At 40.7% G+C, this 15,179-nt stretch overlaps 2 protein-coding genes across 2 annotated transcripts; one reads left to right on the forward strand and one right to left on the reverse strand.

Moving 5' to 3' along the window:
* Window positions 1–5,583: 5,583 nt before the first annotated feature.
* On the reverse strand, window positions 5,584–9,130 carry srp19 (signal recognition particle 19). Its single transcript, XM_080852360.1, has 5 exons — window positions 9,001–9,130; window positions 8,554–8,629; window positions 8,203–8,274; window positions 8,000–8,108; window positions 5,584–6,771 (listed from the first exon to the last, which is right to left on the reverse strand). The coding sequence occupies exons 1-5, from the start codon at window positions 9,036–9,038 to the stop codon at window positions 6,641–6,643; spliced, it is 426 nt and encodes a 141-aa protein (XP_080708486.1). The 5' UTR covers window positions 9,039–9,130; the 3' UTR covers window positions 5,584–6,640.
* A 4,257-nt stretch (window positions 9,131–13,387) lies between these two features.
* shld3 (shieldin complex subunit 3) lies at window positions 13,388–14,337 on the forward strand. Its single transcript, XM_080852939.1, has one exon. The coding sequence runs from the start codon at window positions 13,581–13,583 to the stop codon at window positions 14,322–14,324; it is 744 nt and encodes a 247-aa protein (XP_080709065.1). The 5' UTR covers window positions 13,388–13,580; the 3' UTR covers window positions 14,325–14,337.
* The last annotated feature ends 842 nt before the right edge of the window (window positions 14,338–15,179 follow it).

Consider the following 15,179-nt stretch of genomic DNA (forward strand, 5'->3'; position numbering starts at 1 on the left):
TTCTTCGAATATCCCGAGAACTGTTGGGCTTAGGAGGGCCACATGTTTTTTGTTTGTCTTAAGGGGCCATGTCAACCCATCCCATAACCACTCATTTTATGTATAGCGCCACCTAGTTAAAAATGAAAAAGCAATTCTGAAAACAACATATTGTGTTTGGGTCAATTCAACTTTTCTTAACAACTTTATGTGACCTGTTTTAACAAACTACATTGCAAAAGAAAAATATACCAAAACAATCCACAAAAAAGTAGTACACAAAACATTACATAACCAAATCATCAAAATCTATCACAAATATTTCCTACATAAAAATGAAACAAAAACCAATTTACACACACAAAACACATAAAAACACACAAACACACTGACAACCCTGACTCATTCTGTGCCAAAACCTACTGAACAGTTTGGCGGTCATATTTTGTAACGCTTTGCGTTACGTCTTGTTAACTAAAGTAACTCTTGTCCAGTGTTTGTTAGTTTCTTAGTAACTATAGTACCTCTTGTCCAGTGTTTGTTAGTTTCTTAGTAAATATAGTAACTGTTGTCCAGTGTTTGTTAGTTTCTTAGTAACTATAGTAACTCTTGTCCAGTGTTTGTTCCTAACCCAGTGCCATGAATGAGATGTCCTCACTTGTTGCGTGGTTGGACTGCTACAGGCTGAGAGATGAGTGGGTCAGGAGACTGGAAAGCCGAACCAAACATCTGAAGAACTTCGACGATGAATTGCTGAAGAAGAACAAGGAGGAACGAAAGCAGAGGGGGGACAAGAAACAGAAGGAGGAGGATGAAGCGAAACACAACGCAGAGGCTGAAGAGGGGCAGGAGATGGAGGGCGTAGAGGGGCAAGAGACGGAGAATGAAGAGGGGCAGGAGACCGAGGGTGTAGAGGAGATGGAGCAGAGGGGAGAGATGGAACAAAATGAGAATTCTGAAGAGCAAGAGGTGCCAGAGGAGGCAGTGGGGACAGATGTGGCAGTTGAGAATGTGGGGACAGAGGTGGCAGTTGAGAATGTGGGGACAGATGTGGCAGTTGAGAATGTGGGGACAGATGTGGCAGTTGAGAATGTGGGGACAGATGTGGCAGTTGATAATGTGGGGACAGATGTGGCAGTTGAGAATGTGGGGACTGAGACAAAACAAATGGAGGAGAATGTTGTGATTCCTGAGAACGCTGAGGTAGACTCGGAGATGAAGATTGAAAAGCCAGAAATGGTGATGGAGCCCACAGAGCAGGAATGATCCTATTCCCGACGCCGATCCAGCCCCAGCCTCCGCTCCCACTCAAACAATAGCCCCCGCCACAAAAAAAGTCTGCTGTTGACAATAAATTATTCAGATGTAACGTCTCTGACTCAGTGAATTATTCAGATGTAACATTTCTGTGTCAGTATGTTATTCAGATGAAACGTCTTTGTGTCAGTATATTTTTCAGATGTAACGTCTCTGAGTCATTAAATTATTCAGATGTTACGTCTCTGAGTCAGTAAATTATTCAGATGTAACGTCTTTGTGTAAGTGTATTATTCAGATGTAATGTTTCTGTGTCAGTGTATTATTCAGATGTAACGTTTCTGTGTCAGTAAATTATTCAGATGTAACGTCTTTGTGTCAGTAAATTATTCAGATGTAACGTCTCTGTCAGTAAAGTTCTTTGGGTTTTTGTTCACACCATTTATCATTTACCAAAACACTAACTTTGTTATTGACTCATAACATTAGACCAGTTTGTAGTGTAGCTAGGAGAAAACTCATCCACATTGTTCTTTTAAGGACACCAACAAAGATATTTATGTGCACTGGACAGCTCGTATCCCATTCGACTGTCAACAACAGGGGGATATTTATGGATGCGTGTCAGCTGACAAACTCTTTAGGTGATCTAAGACAGCAGACCGTGATTGATTTACAGCCGGCCAAGACCTTGGTGAATACATAGTCATCCAATGAGGAAACACTTTTTTTTGTTTGTACAAACAAGTATGACAGGTAGGCTACTTTCTATCATTGAACTTTCTCCAGATTTATTTAACAGTACTTTTTTTATTGTTTTTAAAACATAGCCAACCATGATCGTCAACAGTTGAGGTTAAGGACACACAGAGCGGACGGACCACTCCTTCCACACTATATTAAGACTATAATGGGGATGCAGGCGTCATTGAAATCTTGTTGTTGGCACAGCAACTGTATCCGTGTGGTCTGTGAGCACTCACATCACACCAGGGGGCGTCTCACAGACCTGCGAGCGCAACAGGTGGTGTGAAGGACATGACAGAATGCCCCCTCCCCTGGGATAGGCTGGCAGGCCGGAGCCAGAATGAGACCATGTGTTTATGTCCCGTGTGTGTGTGTGTGTGTGTGTGTGTGTGTGTGTGTGTGTGTGTGAGTGTGAGTGTGTGTGTGTGTGTCCCGTGTGTGTGTGTGTGTGTCGTGTGTGTGTGTGTGTGTGTCCCGTGTGTGTGTGTGTGTCCCGTGTGTGTGTGTGTGTGTGTGTATGTGTGTGTGTGTGTGTGTGTGTGTGTGTGTGTGTGTGTGTGTCCCGTGTGTGTGTGTGTGTGTGTGTGTGTGTGTGTGTGTGTGTGTGTGTCCCGTGTGTGTCCCGTGTGTGTGAGTGTGTGTGTGTGTGTGTGTGTGTGTCGTGTGTGTGTGTGTGTTTATGTGTGACCCACCACTCCCACTCACCAGAATAATAAACTTGAAATATAAAGCTTGATCTGCTGACAGGTGCTGTCATGAGACCAAAGACTGATTCACACTCTCCTCAGGTGTTGGGAATGTTTTCCTTCCACACATGTGAGAGAGGCTGTTGCTGAGGTATTTTTAACCATGTAAAACAATCTTATTGTTACTAGTGAAAGAGTAGAATTTTTTTATCCTTCAAAAGCAAATGGATGTTTAGCTTTCGTCTTTACTATAGATTTGCAAACTGAAACAGGGCTAAAATCAGACGAATACGTAGCCTTGAACAAGTCTAACCCTCCCCGTCATGTTTTCTGCCACAGGCCGCAGGACAGGGCATGGAGGTGGAGTAGCAACAATTTTTCAAAGACCTGAATTTAAATTCAAATCATTTGAAGTTCTCATACTTCATCTTATACACCCAAACTGGAAAACCACCCCTCAGTCACTCTTGTGACACTACACACTCACTTCAGGCACTCTTGTGACATACTGACTTCACTCACTCGTGTGACACTACACACTGACTTCACTCACTCTTGTGACACTACATACTGACTCCACTCACTCTTGTGACACTACACACTGACTTCACTCACTCGTGTGACACTCCACACTGACTTCAGTCACTCTTGTGACCCTACACACTGACTACAGTCACTCTTGTGACACTACACACTGACTTCACTCACTCTTGTGACACTACACACTGACTTCACTCACTCTTGTGACATACTGACTTCACTCACTCTTGTGACACAGAGACTTCACTCACTCTTGTGACACTACACACTGACTTCACTCACTCTTGTGACACTACACACTGACTACAGTCACTCTTGTGACACTACACACTGACTTCACTCACTCTTGTGACATACTGACTTCACTCACTCTTGTGACACAGAGACTTCACTCACTCTTGTGACACTACACACTGACTTCACTCACTCTTGTGACACAGAGACTTCACTCACTCTTGTGACACTCCACACTGACTTAACTCACTCTTGTGACACTACACACTGACTTCACTCACTCTTGTGACACTACACACTGACTTCACTCACTCTTGTGACACTACACACTGACTTCACTCACTCTTGTGACACTACACACTGACTTCACTCACTCTTGTGACACTACACACTGACTTCACTCACTCTTGTGACACTCCACACTGACTTAACTCACTCTTGTGACACTACACACTGACTTCACTCACTCTTGTGACACTACACACTGACTTCACTCACTCTTGTGACACTACACACTGACTTCACTCACTCTTGTGACACTACACACTGACTTCAGTCACTCTTGTGACACACTGACTCCAGTCACTCTTGTGACACTCCACACTGACTTCAGTCAGTCTTGTGACACACTGACTCCACTCACTCTTGTGACACTCCACACTGACTTCAGTCAGTCTTGTGACACTACAAACTGAATTCTTATCCGAGTTCTCTGATTTCCGTTATACATTCCTCATGAGAGATATTTTAATATCCACAGAAAATGGAAACAACAATCTTACAATCACATTCCAATCACTAATAGACTCTATTGGGGTGTTGACCTTCACTGACCTTGTATTAACATATAGCTTACATATAGCTTAGACATTAACAACCGTTCTACCTCAAAATACTGCAAATAATCACCTAAGTACATTCAACATGCGATAAGAACTCTGCGCAACATCGGAATGAATCCACTTCTACAGCCTTTGCTTATCTGACCAAAGTATGAAAGTATTCATATCTAAACTACCAGCCGCACTTGCCTTACTCTTAGTCCTGGTACTGAAGTTGGAGTAAGATCATCCCCACCTCATGCCACCCCGCCCGACTAACAAGTGTTGGATGGAGGGATGGATGGAAAGATAGATCACACACACACACCCACACCAACATACACCCTCCTAGTCTAGACTGTCTCCGCTGTGGACCGCTGCTGTAGTCTGTACACCTGATTTACTTGTAGAAACCCAGGGTGGGTGAGAATAAGATGTTACCATGGTAACGTGGAAAACTCAAGGGCATGATCCGAGTCATTTTGTAAGGTTTCTTCCTGCCTAACAGGGAGTTTTTTTTCTTGTCCCTGTTGCCATTGTGCTTGCACTAAGGGGGTTCAGGCTCTGGGCGCCTAGAAGCAATTGTATTGTTATGGCGCTATATAAATAAAAATGAATTGAATTGAATTTTGTACAATCTTTTGAAAGCTGAACTAATGACATCTGACCTGCAAGTGAAGAAGTCATTCAGCAATTTTTGCTCATTCCTGTTGTACACATGAATCAGAGCTCCCTCATGTTGTAGACATGGCTCCTTCATGTTGTAGACATAGCTCCCTCATGTTGTAGACATAGCTCCTTGCTTCTTCATGTTGTAGACATGGCTAAGAAGCATGACTCTTTGCATATGCTGGGACCCATTTTCCACCACACCACAAAATACATTTTAAAACGATGTAGTAAAATGTCTTTCCATTGTATATTTATCACTGATGATACATTTATGGTTTATTCTGCTTCAGGTCTATTCCATGATCATGCTCTCTATTCACACATATTTGTGTTTGCATTCACATCACACCGTCTTGGGTTCCAGCTTAGCACAGCTAAATATGTTAATGTGTTACTAAAGTTAGCCAAGACGAGGTTGGTGATCTTGCGTTTAATAAATATGGCATCATACACATTATGTATTTCTACCCCAAGAACTGCTGAGGACTTTCTGGTTAGCTTAGGGGTGATGAATACAAAACTCTCCAGGATTTAGACACTCCTTAAAAAACCTGGTGGCAATTTTAAACCCTAAAAAGGTCTTTGTGTTACTGTTAATACTCCATGTTAATTAGCCTCTGAAACAACAAATTATGCCAAAAAATGTATTCAGTATTTCCAAATCCTTTATTGCATCAAATGTGGTGACTTTTTCATAATTAAATAAGACATCCGTCAACAGAACTAAGACCATTTCTACTGGAAAAGAAGATCAAATACTGTGTTGATGAAATTCAAGCACAGCCATGACTTAAGACAGGTGAGTAGAATACAAATATGTGGCCACAGGTTGTATGTGTCGCTAGAACGTAAAGCTCTTGTTTCTACTATTTCTATCACATTTGTCCATAACATGGCCGTGTAGAGGTCAAGCTATATTTTCAGAAACTCAAGAATTTGCCTCTTCTGTTCTTCATAAAAAAAAAAACTTGCTTTTGCCAAAAGTCATTGTGAAACAAAATAAAGGAGTTTGCCATATTCCCCATGTTGAAACAAAAGAAACGTGTCAAGAAAAAAAGAGGGAGTTTGCCATTTTCCAGATGAAGAGAAAAAAGTGAAAAACACTTCAGGATTGGGTATCTGGCTATTTTTCCCCATCACGGCAATCCTTTGAGGTGCTTGTCTCTTTCACTGTGGGTCATTGTGTTTGAATGCTGTCTGCAGACTACAGATTTAGCAGCGAGCTACTGAGGAACAGAAGCTCCATCAAATCAAGACACTGTTTGAAAACATGGAATTTACATCCTCAACAAATAATGTTTGACCAGCATGTTCACCTGAGGATGGCTACAATTTGACAACCTTCAGTTTGGATTGAATAAAGCTGTTAAGCTCCAGAACACAACAAATCAACACAGGTGGATAGACACACACAGACAGACAGACAGACAGACAGACAGACAGACAGGCAGACACACAGACAGACAGACAGACAGACAGACAGACAGACAGACAGACAGACAGACAGGACAGACAGACACACAGAGAGACAGGACAGACAGACACACAGAGAGACAGGACAGACAGACAGGACAGAGAGACAGAGAGACAGACAGACAGACAGACAGACAGGAGAGACAGTGAGACAGACAGACAGACAGACAGACAGAGACAGACAGAGAGACAGACAGGACAGAGAGACAGAGAGACAGAGAGACAGCCACTCTACTTCTTCTTCTTCTTTCCCTTCTTCCCTCCCTCCCCCTGCTGGGCTCCCGTCTCTCCTCCTCCAGTCTTCTGTGTCCTCGTCTTCAGCTTCGGGATCATCTCCGCCGCGTAGAACATCACGTCTTTACCTGGGAAGAACAGAACGGAACACGTTCTTCTTAAACTACATCGGTGAAGAGATGAGGAGAACCAGCATTTCAGGTCAGGATTTAAGGAGTACACAGGTGGCTGTGTACCGTGTACATGGGTTGGGATGAGTTGACTGTATATAACAAAGTGAAGTGACACTCGCTTCAGAAAAGAGGAATCACTGACAGTATTTCCAAGGTGTAGTCTTACGATACTAAAGTCTATCTACAAACACATATCTTTGCTTTACTCCCACACACCCATCTGATCACTGAGAGTTTGTGGTACTGCCACACACTCGTCTGATCACTGAGAGTTTGTGTTACTGTGTGTGTGTGTGTGTGTGTGTGTTACTGCCACACACCCATCTGATCACTGAGAGTTTGTGTTACTGTGTGTGTGTGTGTGTGTGTGTTACTGCCACACACCCATCTGATCACTGAGAGTTTGTGTTACTGTGTGTGTGTGTGTGTGTGTGTTACTGCCACACACTCATCTGATCACTGAGAGTTTGTGTTACTGTGTGTGTGTGTGTGTGTGTGTGTGTTACTGCCACACACTCATCTGATCACTGAGAGTTTGTGTTACTGTGTGTGTGTGTGTGTGTGTGTGTGTGTGTGTGTTACTTCCACACACTCATCTGATCACTGAGAGTTTGTGTTACTGTGTGTGTGTGTGTGTGTGTGTGTGTGTTACTGCCACACACTCATCTGATCACTGAGAGTTTGTGTTTGTTTGTGTGTGTGTGTGTGTGTGCGTGTGTGTGTGTGTGTGCGTGTGCGTGTGCGTGTGTGCGTTACTGCCACACACTGATCCATTCTCTCTTAAAGAGCTCAACTCAAAAAAATAGGTGATAACATGTTATTCTATTTCCATTATTCTCGAATTATGGTATGCATTGTGTGCGCTATCTGTTCATTATACAGTATAACGGAGACACATAGGACATCCTCCCAGGCCAATAGGGATGAGGGGTCTTGATTGACTGTATTCATATTTGAACAATTTCTACTGCTTGCTGGACATTAAGACTTAATCTAAAATCGGTTTGTGTGTAGTTTGGGTGCATCTGCAGAGATGTGATTAATTGAGTAGCCTACTTCAATACAACGTGGGACTATCTGTAAATGCTTTGTTAATGGCACTATACACATTTATTACCACATTGAACTATTTTCACAAAATAGTTGTTGAATTACCATCTTCACATAAGACAACAACACTCACGTGAGGCAAACTTCTCTTGACACGGGTTTCCGTCCTCCTGTTTGATCTGGACACGAACTCTCCCCCTGAACTGAACATCCCTGTTCCACTCGCGAGGGTGCATCTTGTTCTACAGGAGATCACACAACAGTACAAAATGACATGATGCCTGGTCTGTGCCTTTGCTTTCCAGAGCGAATGATCGTGTGTGGCTGATGCCTCACCTCCACCAGAACATTCACTCCTGCCGCTGTCAAAACATCCCGGATCTCTGCACATGTCGGGTTCTCAACACCCTGCAAAAAAACAAACAAACAAACAAACAAAAAACGTTTGTGTTTAAAATGTGTACACTTATGCAACATAGTCTGTCCAACAAATTGGATGATCTGGAAATTACCTCTGTTACTGCTACACAGTACAACACAATAAACACAGTCAGTAATAACCCCATTAGTGTACACTATATGTACACTTGGTTTGTAAGCATATATGTACTGTACATGTAGTGTACAATCGCACACAAACTCGTCGTTCACGAGGATGAATATTCATTTATAGACGAGGCGTCTTACCTTTTCCGCAGGTATTCTGCGGCCCTCGGCTAAGGTTTTCTTACTGTTGATATATATAGGATAAAGGCATATGTACCTGAAAGGGGGAAACAAATTAATTTCAAAGTTGTGCTGTGTCAAGGATCTTACACCCCAAACCCCGTTTGCTTGCATTGCGATGGACCTCTCAAGAATCAAATTAACAACTTGAAGAAGCATAAAAACAGCAGCAAACCACAAGTAATGTAATGTGTACTAATGCTAATACAATCAGTCTTTACCAACATTGCTGGAAAGAATTCCTAAATGCTTTTTGCCAACAGGCTAGCCAGCTAACGTTGACTGCCCAACAACGACTACGGCTTCCCATAGCTTAGCAGTAAAGTAGGTAACATTAACGTTTAGTAACGATAAGTTGAATGACAAAGAACAATCCAACGTGAACAGCATTCCATATTTTTAACCAACCTCTCTTGCGCGTCAGGATTTGTTGTCAGATGGGCCATTTTATAATCACATAGAGAAACGATGATACAAGTAGCCGTAAGTACACGTAGCTTTTTAGCTCAAGTGGGAGCTCCACGGCACTGTTCTGATTCTTCTTCCTTTATGTGTGGGGTGTTGGCGCATGCTGAATTTTAGATTATCGCCACCCTCTGTTGTGGAGTTGTATCTTGTATGGGCAACTGTATGGGCAACTACTTGTATCGCAGCTTTTGACATCCCTTCATTCATTTTTAAAATTGGAAATACACACATGTATTAACATATGTATTAACAGCCTGTTTAGTTTCCCCCCGGTGCTTTTATACTTTCTAACAATCTATGGTGGGTTTTGTATTCGTGGTGTTCCAGTAGAGGGCAGCAGAGCCTACTCTAAGAGACTCTAAGATACAAGAGAAGAAGACACGAAGCCCAGCAGCGAGTTCCGTGGAGCTAGCGACAATAAGCGATGATGGGTGGCAATATGGCGACGAAAACAGTCATAAAAGTCCATTTCAAATCGGCCTGGTAAATGTGTCAACGTTTTTGCACGACATAGGCCTGTTGTGCTCCTAACTAGCGACATTGCATCTGCACATTTGATAATGTGAGCAGACTTGTCTTGCAAATAACTACATTAAATGAGAGAGTGGCCTTTTATCAACACAACATTTAGATGCTTGGTGTTTATTATTTCTCAAGATGTGTTTCCATTTAATCTATTATAAATCTCCACCTCAATTAAGTTGCAATTCACACCATGGGACTTATTGCTGACAAAATATATTTGTATTTATACTGCTCATGAGCCACAACACACCATACACATGACTGAATAAATCAGCTATGGGCCTACATAAACACCAGCAGTGTTTCATATGAATAGGCAGAACAGTGAGTTGAACATTATTTATTCCACTATGTGGACATACAATACATATTGTTAACACACACACCCACACATAGAGGAATACTGAATGTTTTTATGTATCAGCTGGTGAACAAAGGACAGTCAACATTCCTTTCTGTCTTTGGGATAAAGCTCCACACGTTTTATTGAAGAGAAGGAAAGGCATGTGCATGAATCACATTTCCCTGCCACACATTTTGAATGTGTCCAATAGGCAATGAGGCCTACAGTCGCTCGGTGTGCCCTGGTACAAAAGCTATTCAGGTTCTATTATCCAGTTATTTTCTGAAAGTATATGCTATGAGGATTTCATTCCACCCCCATATCAAGGGTGAATAGTTGTGTTGTTTTCCCAGTTCATCATAGGCCTGGTGGATGTGATTGGCTGGGGCTCATAATCACCTGGGACGCCTATTGGATGTGATTGGCTGGGGCTCACAATCACCTGGGACGCCTGGTGGATGTGATTGGCTGGGGCTTACGGTGACAGGACGCCTGGTGGATGTGATTGGCTACACTGTAAAATATTTCACCGTAATTTTACAGTAAATTACTGGTTCCTAATTGCATTCATTTCACGGTAATTTTACAGTAATTTATTGTAAATATTTCACAGTAATGTACTGTACATGTTTTACAGTAATGAACTGTAAAAATTTCACAGTAAAATGCAATGCAACTACAGCAGTATATTGTAATTTCACAGTTTAATGCCATTGGATTACTGTGATTTGGCAGTATGTAGCTGTGGAATTACATCGTCTTGCTGTATATAATTTACAGTATTTTTACTGTAAAACTTAAGTTATGCAACTAGTACATTATACTGTACATTTACAATTTAAGTACTGCACATTTGACTTGTTAACTGATTTTACCACACAAATGTGCTTTGGATTTGCTAAATTAAAAGTCAAAGCAAGAACAAAGACAATACTAATTTTAACTTTTTAAATTCATTACTCAATACCCAAATACATACAAATTCATGAAGGTTTAAAACACGTCATATTTATTATTCAATACCTAAATACATTACAATAAAAAAGGTTTAAAAACACGCAAAAAAATCAATACCCAATTACATAACAATTACTGAAGGTTTGAAACATGTCAAATTCATTACTCAATACCCTAACCCTAGAACTAAAAAACCCAAATACAAAAAGCAAAAGTTAAAAACACGTCAAATTCATTAATCAATATCCTAATACACAACGAAAAAAGTTTAAAACACGTCAAATTACACACAACACTCCAGAACGTCTTCAAACCATATCAAATATAAACAAAACTTCGGAACATATATAAACAAAAATTAAATGCAATTACAAAAAAAAAAAAAATGCAAAAACAATTAAAAATGTACAATGACCACTCGAAGTCGACAAGCTTTCTCTGGAGTGTGCTGACATTTGCATTTATCCCTCCACGCCTCTTCTTCGAGCCTTGCTCTGGGTTGATGCCCAAGAAGCACCTGTAAACAATAAGCAAAGACAACTTTCAGTTTTACAGATTTAATATGGCATTGTTTATCCAAGGCACATGCACCAAATAAGTTAGTATTGAAAGCCAAGCAAGATTGATATAAGCAACGCAAATCAGGAGGCTAAAATTAGCTCCTTTGAAATGACATAGCCTAGTTGCTGCATCTGGAGGCTAACGTTTACTTTAACTTTCACGCTAATTTGTGTATTCTCAGTCGAATAACACACTCTATACCTGGACACGAGGAGAATATTAATTGAGAACACATCATTTGAGCTTTCCAAAACAACTATACATTACTTGTCTGTGAGGAAAATCTTGGCGGGGAAAATGGCTTTAAAATTACTTAGCTGGAGGCTAACGTTAGCTTACTATAACTGTCACGCTTATTTGTGTATTCTCAGTCGAATTACACACTCTATACCTGGACATGTGGACAGCATTAAATGAGAACACATCATTTGAGCTTTCCAAAACAACTACACATCCAAAACAACTATACATTACTTGTCTGTGAGGAAAATCTTCGCGGGGAAAAATTGTTTAAAATTACTTAGCTGGTTGCTGCAGCTGGAGGCTAACGTTAGCTTCCTTTAACTTTCACGCTAATTCGAGTATTCTCCGTCAAATAACTAACACACTATGACTAAAATTGACATGTGGAGACCATTAACCTTAAATGGAAACTCACAATTAGAATTTTACAAAGATAAGTTTCTTCTCTGTGAGGCAAAGCTTCACGGAGAAAACAGCTTTTGGAATTTCTCAAAAAGTGGTTCTTTAAGTGACCTGACCTTGATCCAAAAGATCGTTAATTTACTAACCCAGACAACGAACGTTATTAAAACGTTATTATTATAGAGTTGTGACAAGCTCTCTGTCAACCTTACCTTTATCTTCTATCTAGCTCATGTGCTGTAGTGTATCCACCTTCGCGCTCTTCTATCATGTGCTGCCTGCGTCTGTAGTCACCGTGGATCCAACTGTCTCTTCTTGAGCCCAGAATACAGCGTAGTTCAAGTGCAATTCAAATTTACAGTAATGTATTGGGTTATCTCAAAGGATGATTTGAATAGAGTATTTTACTGTAAAATAACCCTATACACTGCTGTGAAATCCCGGTATCGTTTTTTTTCACAGTAACTTACTGTGTCTACATTGATTTCACAGTAAAGTCTACATTACAACATGACATTGTGATTATTACAGGTAAAGCCTGTAAAGTAACATTACGATGATTTATTGTGAAATATATCAGTAAAATATTGTAAAACTCTGGTAACATTTTACAGTGTAGGGCTTACCATGACCTGGGATGCCTGGTGGATGTGATTGGCTGGGGCTCACCATGACATGGGACCTACAGGCCTAAATACCTATATTGTTTCTTAAATGTGTTAGGAGGGTTTCATTTCACCCCTACACCAATGGGGCACAATTTCTTCTTTTCTTTACCACCTAATTTCAAGTTTGTCAGTAGGTGACTGATGTAGTCCAAATATTTTTGCAATTTTTATGGCGCATCTTTCAACCCTCAACCTCAAGCAGGTGGAAGAACTAATGTAGAAGTTCAAACAACGTAATAACTTGGTTGTACATTTTGGATATGGCATTTCCCAGGAAGTATTTGTAACAAGTAACAAGAAGCCTGTTTATTTAGATAACACTAAAAGCTTCTTAGAAAAGGCATGTCAAGCCTTATTCACGTCATTTGTATTTTCCAACCTTGACATTTAGTTTACTTAAGTATTTTCCTGCATTTGAATACTATAACTAAAAAGTAAACTGATGAATACAACTTTTATTTTGAAAAAAAAAAACTAACGCCGCCATATTGACATTTCCGTTATTTACGCTGGCTACACGCAGCTAGCAGCGCTACGATTAGATCAGAGGTAAATAAACATTTGCTATCCCTGAGTAACGCTATTTAAAAGCACAATCGTATCTGTCTTCTAAGAAGAGAATGGCGTATAGATCACTGAGCTAACGTTTGCAGATTTGTTATCTAAACTATGGATAAGCTAGATAACATTTCACATCACTCGCCAGTGTTTTATTGAACCGACTGTTCCTAGGACTTTGTAACAACTTCTGCAAGTGGCAAACTGGAGCAAAATAACTTGGCATAGCTCCTGACCGTTGGCAGCCAATCACCATAATTTGAATGGATGTAGTGTTGCACTATAAGATCAACAATGACAGTCCAAGCGATATGGTCCTCTTCTCTGAGAGGGCACTGGAGAATTTCACTCGCCGTATACTGCCAGCCTTTGAGCCATGGTTTCCAACGCATAAGGACCTATGTCTGCCCATCAGACCTCAGAAGGCACCACCAGTCGTTCTGCCTGAGGAGTTAACGAGGCTGCACTCTCATCAGCCGTCTTCGGAGCCATTGCTACCGTCAACAGAACGACCACAGGCCACTTCTTCGCTCGGAGGGAACAAAGGAGAGAAACCTCAGGTGACACTTTTGGAACGCGCAGATGCTAGCAACTCTGTCAAGACGTCAGAGGAGATTGAAAACGCACCTAAGAAGTTTAGACGCTCATGGAGTGTCTTCGCCCCAGGAGTTACATTGAGCGGGAGCACCCAGACACTCTCCAAGCAGTTCCAAAAGGTTATTGAAAGACACAGCCTTCAGCTGCACCAAAGAGCAAAATGGATAATCAGCGAAGTGAACTGTGAACCGCGCACCATAGAAAGTGTCTGGGCAAAAGTGACTCGCGCTGTGTGCCACTCCAAGCTGCCAACATGCAATGCAAATTTCCAAAGACATATAGCGCAGATATGGGTGTTCTGCGATGTCATTTATAGCGAATATATTGGGAATTACCTCACAACAGAGTTCCACCTGAATGGACAGATAAGTTTAGCTGTTCATAAACATGGCAATATATTCAGGTGTTAGATCTATTTTGGAATGTATTTTGGAGCTTTTTGAATGAATCATATATGGATGTATGAATGGTTTACAAATAAAAATATATTTATATCTTCTTTCAGCTTTTGGTTTTGTTTGATGCCTACCTAAATGGGACCAAATCAAAGGCTGTGTAAAATATGCTTGCCACAATGGTGAACGTACAAGACCCTGACATCATCAGTAGAGTGAAAATGATTGAGTAAAAATAAAGGTTAGGCTTGAATCATTCCTCACTACATTGATTCTATTAAATTATGCTTTAAAACCTTGTCAGGATAAAAGAAAAACGTTCTGTTTCTGCACGACAACAAAGGTAGCCTAATCTACACCCTGAAACTATGCAGAATCTGCTGCCAATGGCTGTCAGAAAAGGCAATGTTTAAATTGAGACTCAGATTATGAAAAACATTCTTAAAGGTAAAATAAACGAATTTGTTCACTTTTATGATACACAATGTATATTGTATATAAATCTCACCAGTAACAAGATGATATGATTTAGAGGTAGATTACCAAATGTCTGATAGAATGATGAGCATGGAATCCAAACCCAAAGGTTCTTGTCATATTCACATCATATGTCACGTTTCAATAACCTTTTTTTTCTCTTCACATTTTAAAGTTAAAGTTGCTTTACTGCTACTTTAACCTACATTGATATTCATTTTAGTAAATAAATGTAAAAAGGTGTGTGGCTTGCTATAGCTGCTGGTGTCAAAGTTGGTAGGACATGAACACAAGCCTAACATACGGGTGGTGCAGATGCAACCTTTGTCTCCTCTCTTTCCTGAGTGATTTGATCCGGCAGGACTTAAACACATTTCTGTGAAAGGCAACTCA

The sequence above is a fragment of the Sprattus sprattus genome, assembly GCF_963457725.1.
Source record: "Sprattus sprattus genome assembly, chromosome: 15".
In the NCBI taxonomy this organism is placed as follows: domain Eukaryota; kingdom Metazoa; phylum Chordata; class Actinopteri; order Clupeiformes; family Clupeidae; genus Sprattus; species Sprattus sprattus.

Bases quoted from the DNA above. Each gene is read 5' to 3' on its own strand.
- srp19 (XM_080852360.1), bottom strand. From the start codon at position 9,038: ATGGCCCATCTGACAACAAATCCTGACGCGCAAGAGAG. The intron at 8,630-9,000 runs GTTGGTTAAAAA...TCCCCCTTTCAG, and splicing joins AATCCTGACGCGCAAGAGAG to GTACATATGCCTTTATCCTA. The intron at 8,275-8,553 runs GTAAGACGCCTC...GTTTTTTTGCAG, and splicing joins GCAGAATACCTGCGGAAAAG to GGTGTTGAGAACCCGACATG.
- shld3 (XM_080852939.1), top strand. From the start codon at position 13,581: ATGGATGTAGTGTTGCACTATAAGATCAACAATGACAGTCCAAGCGAT.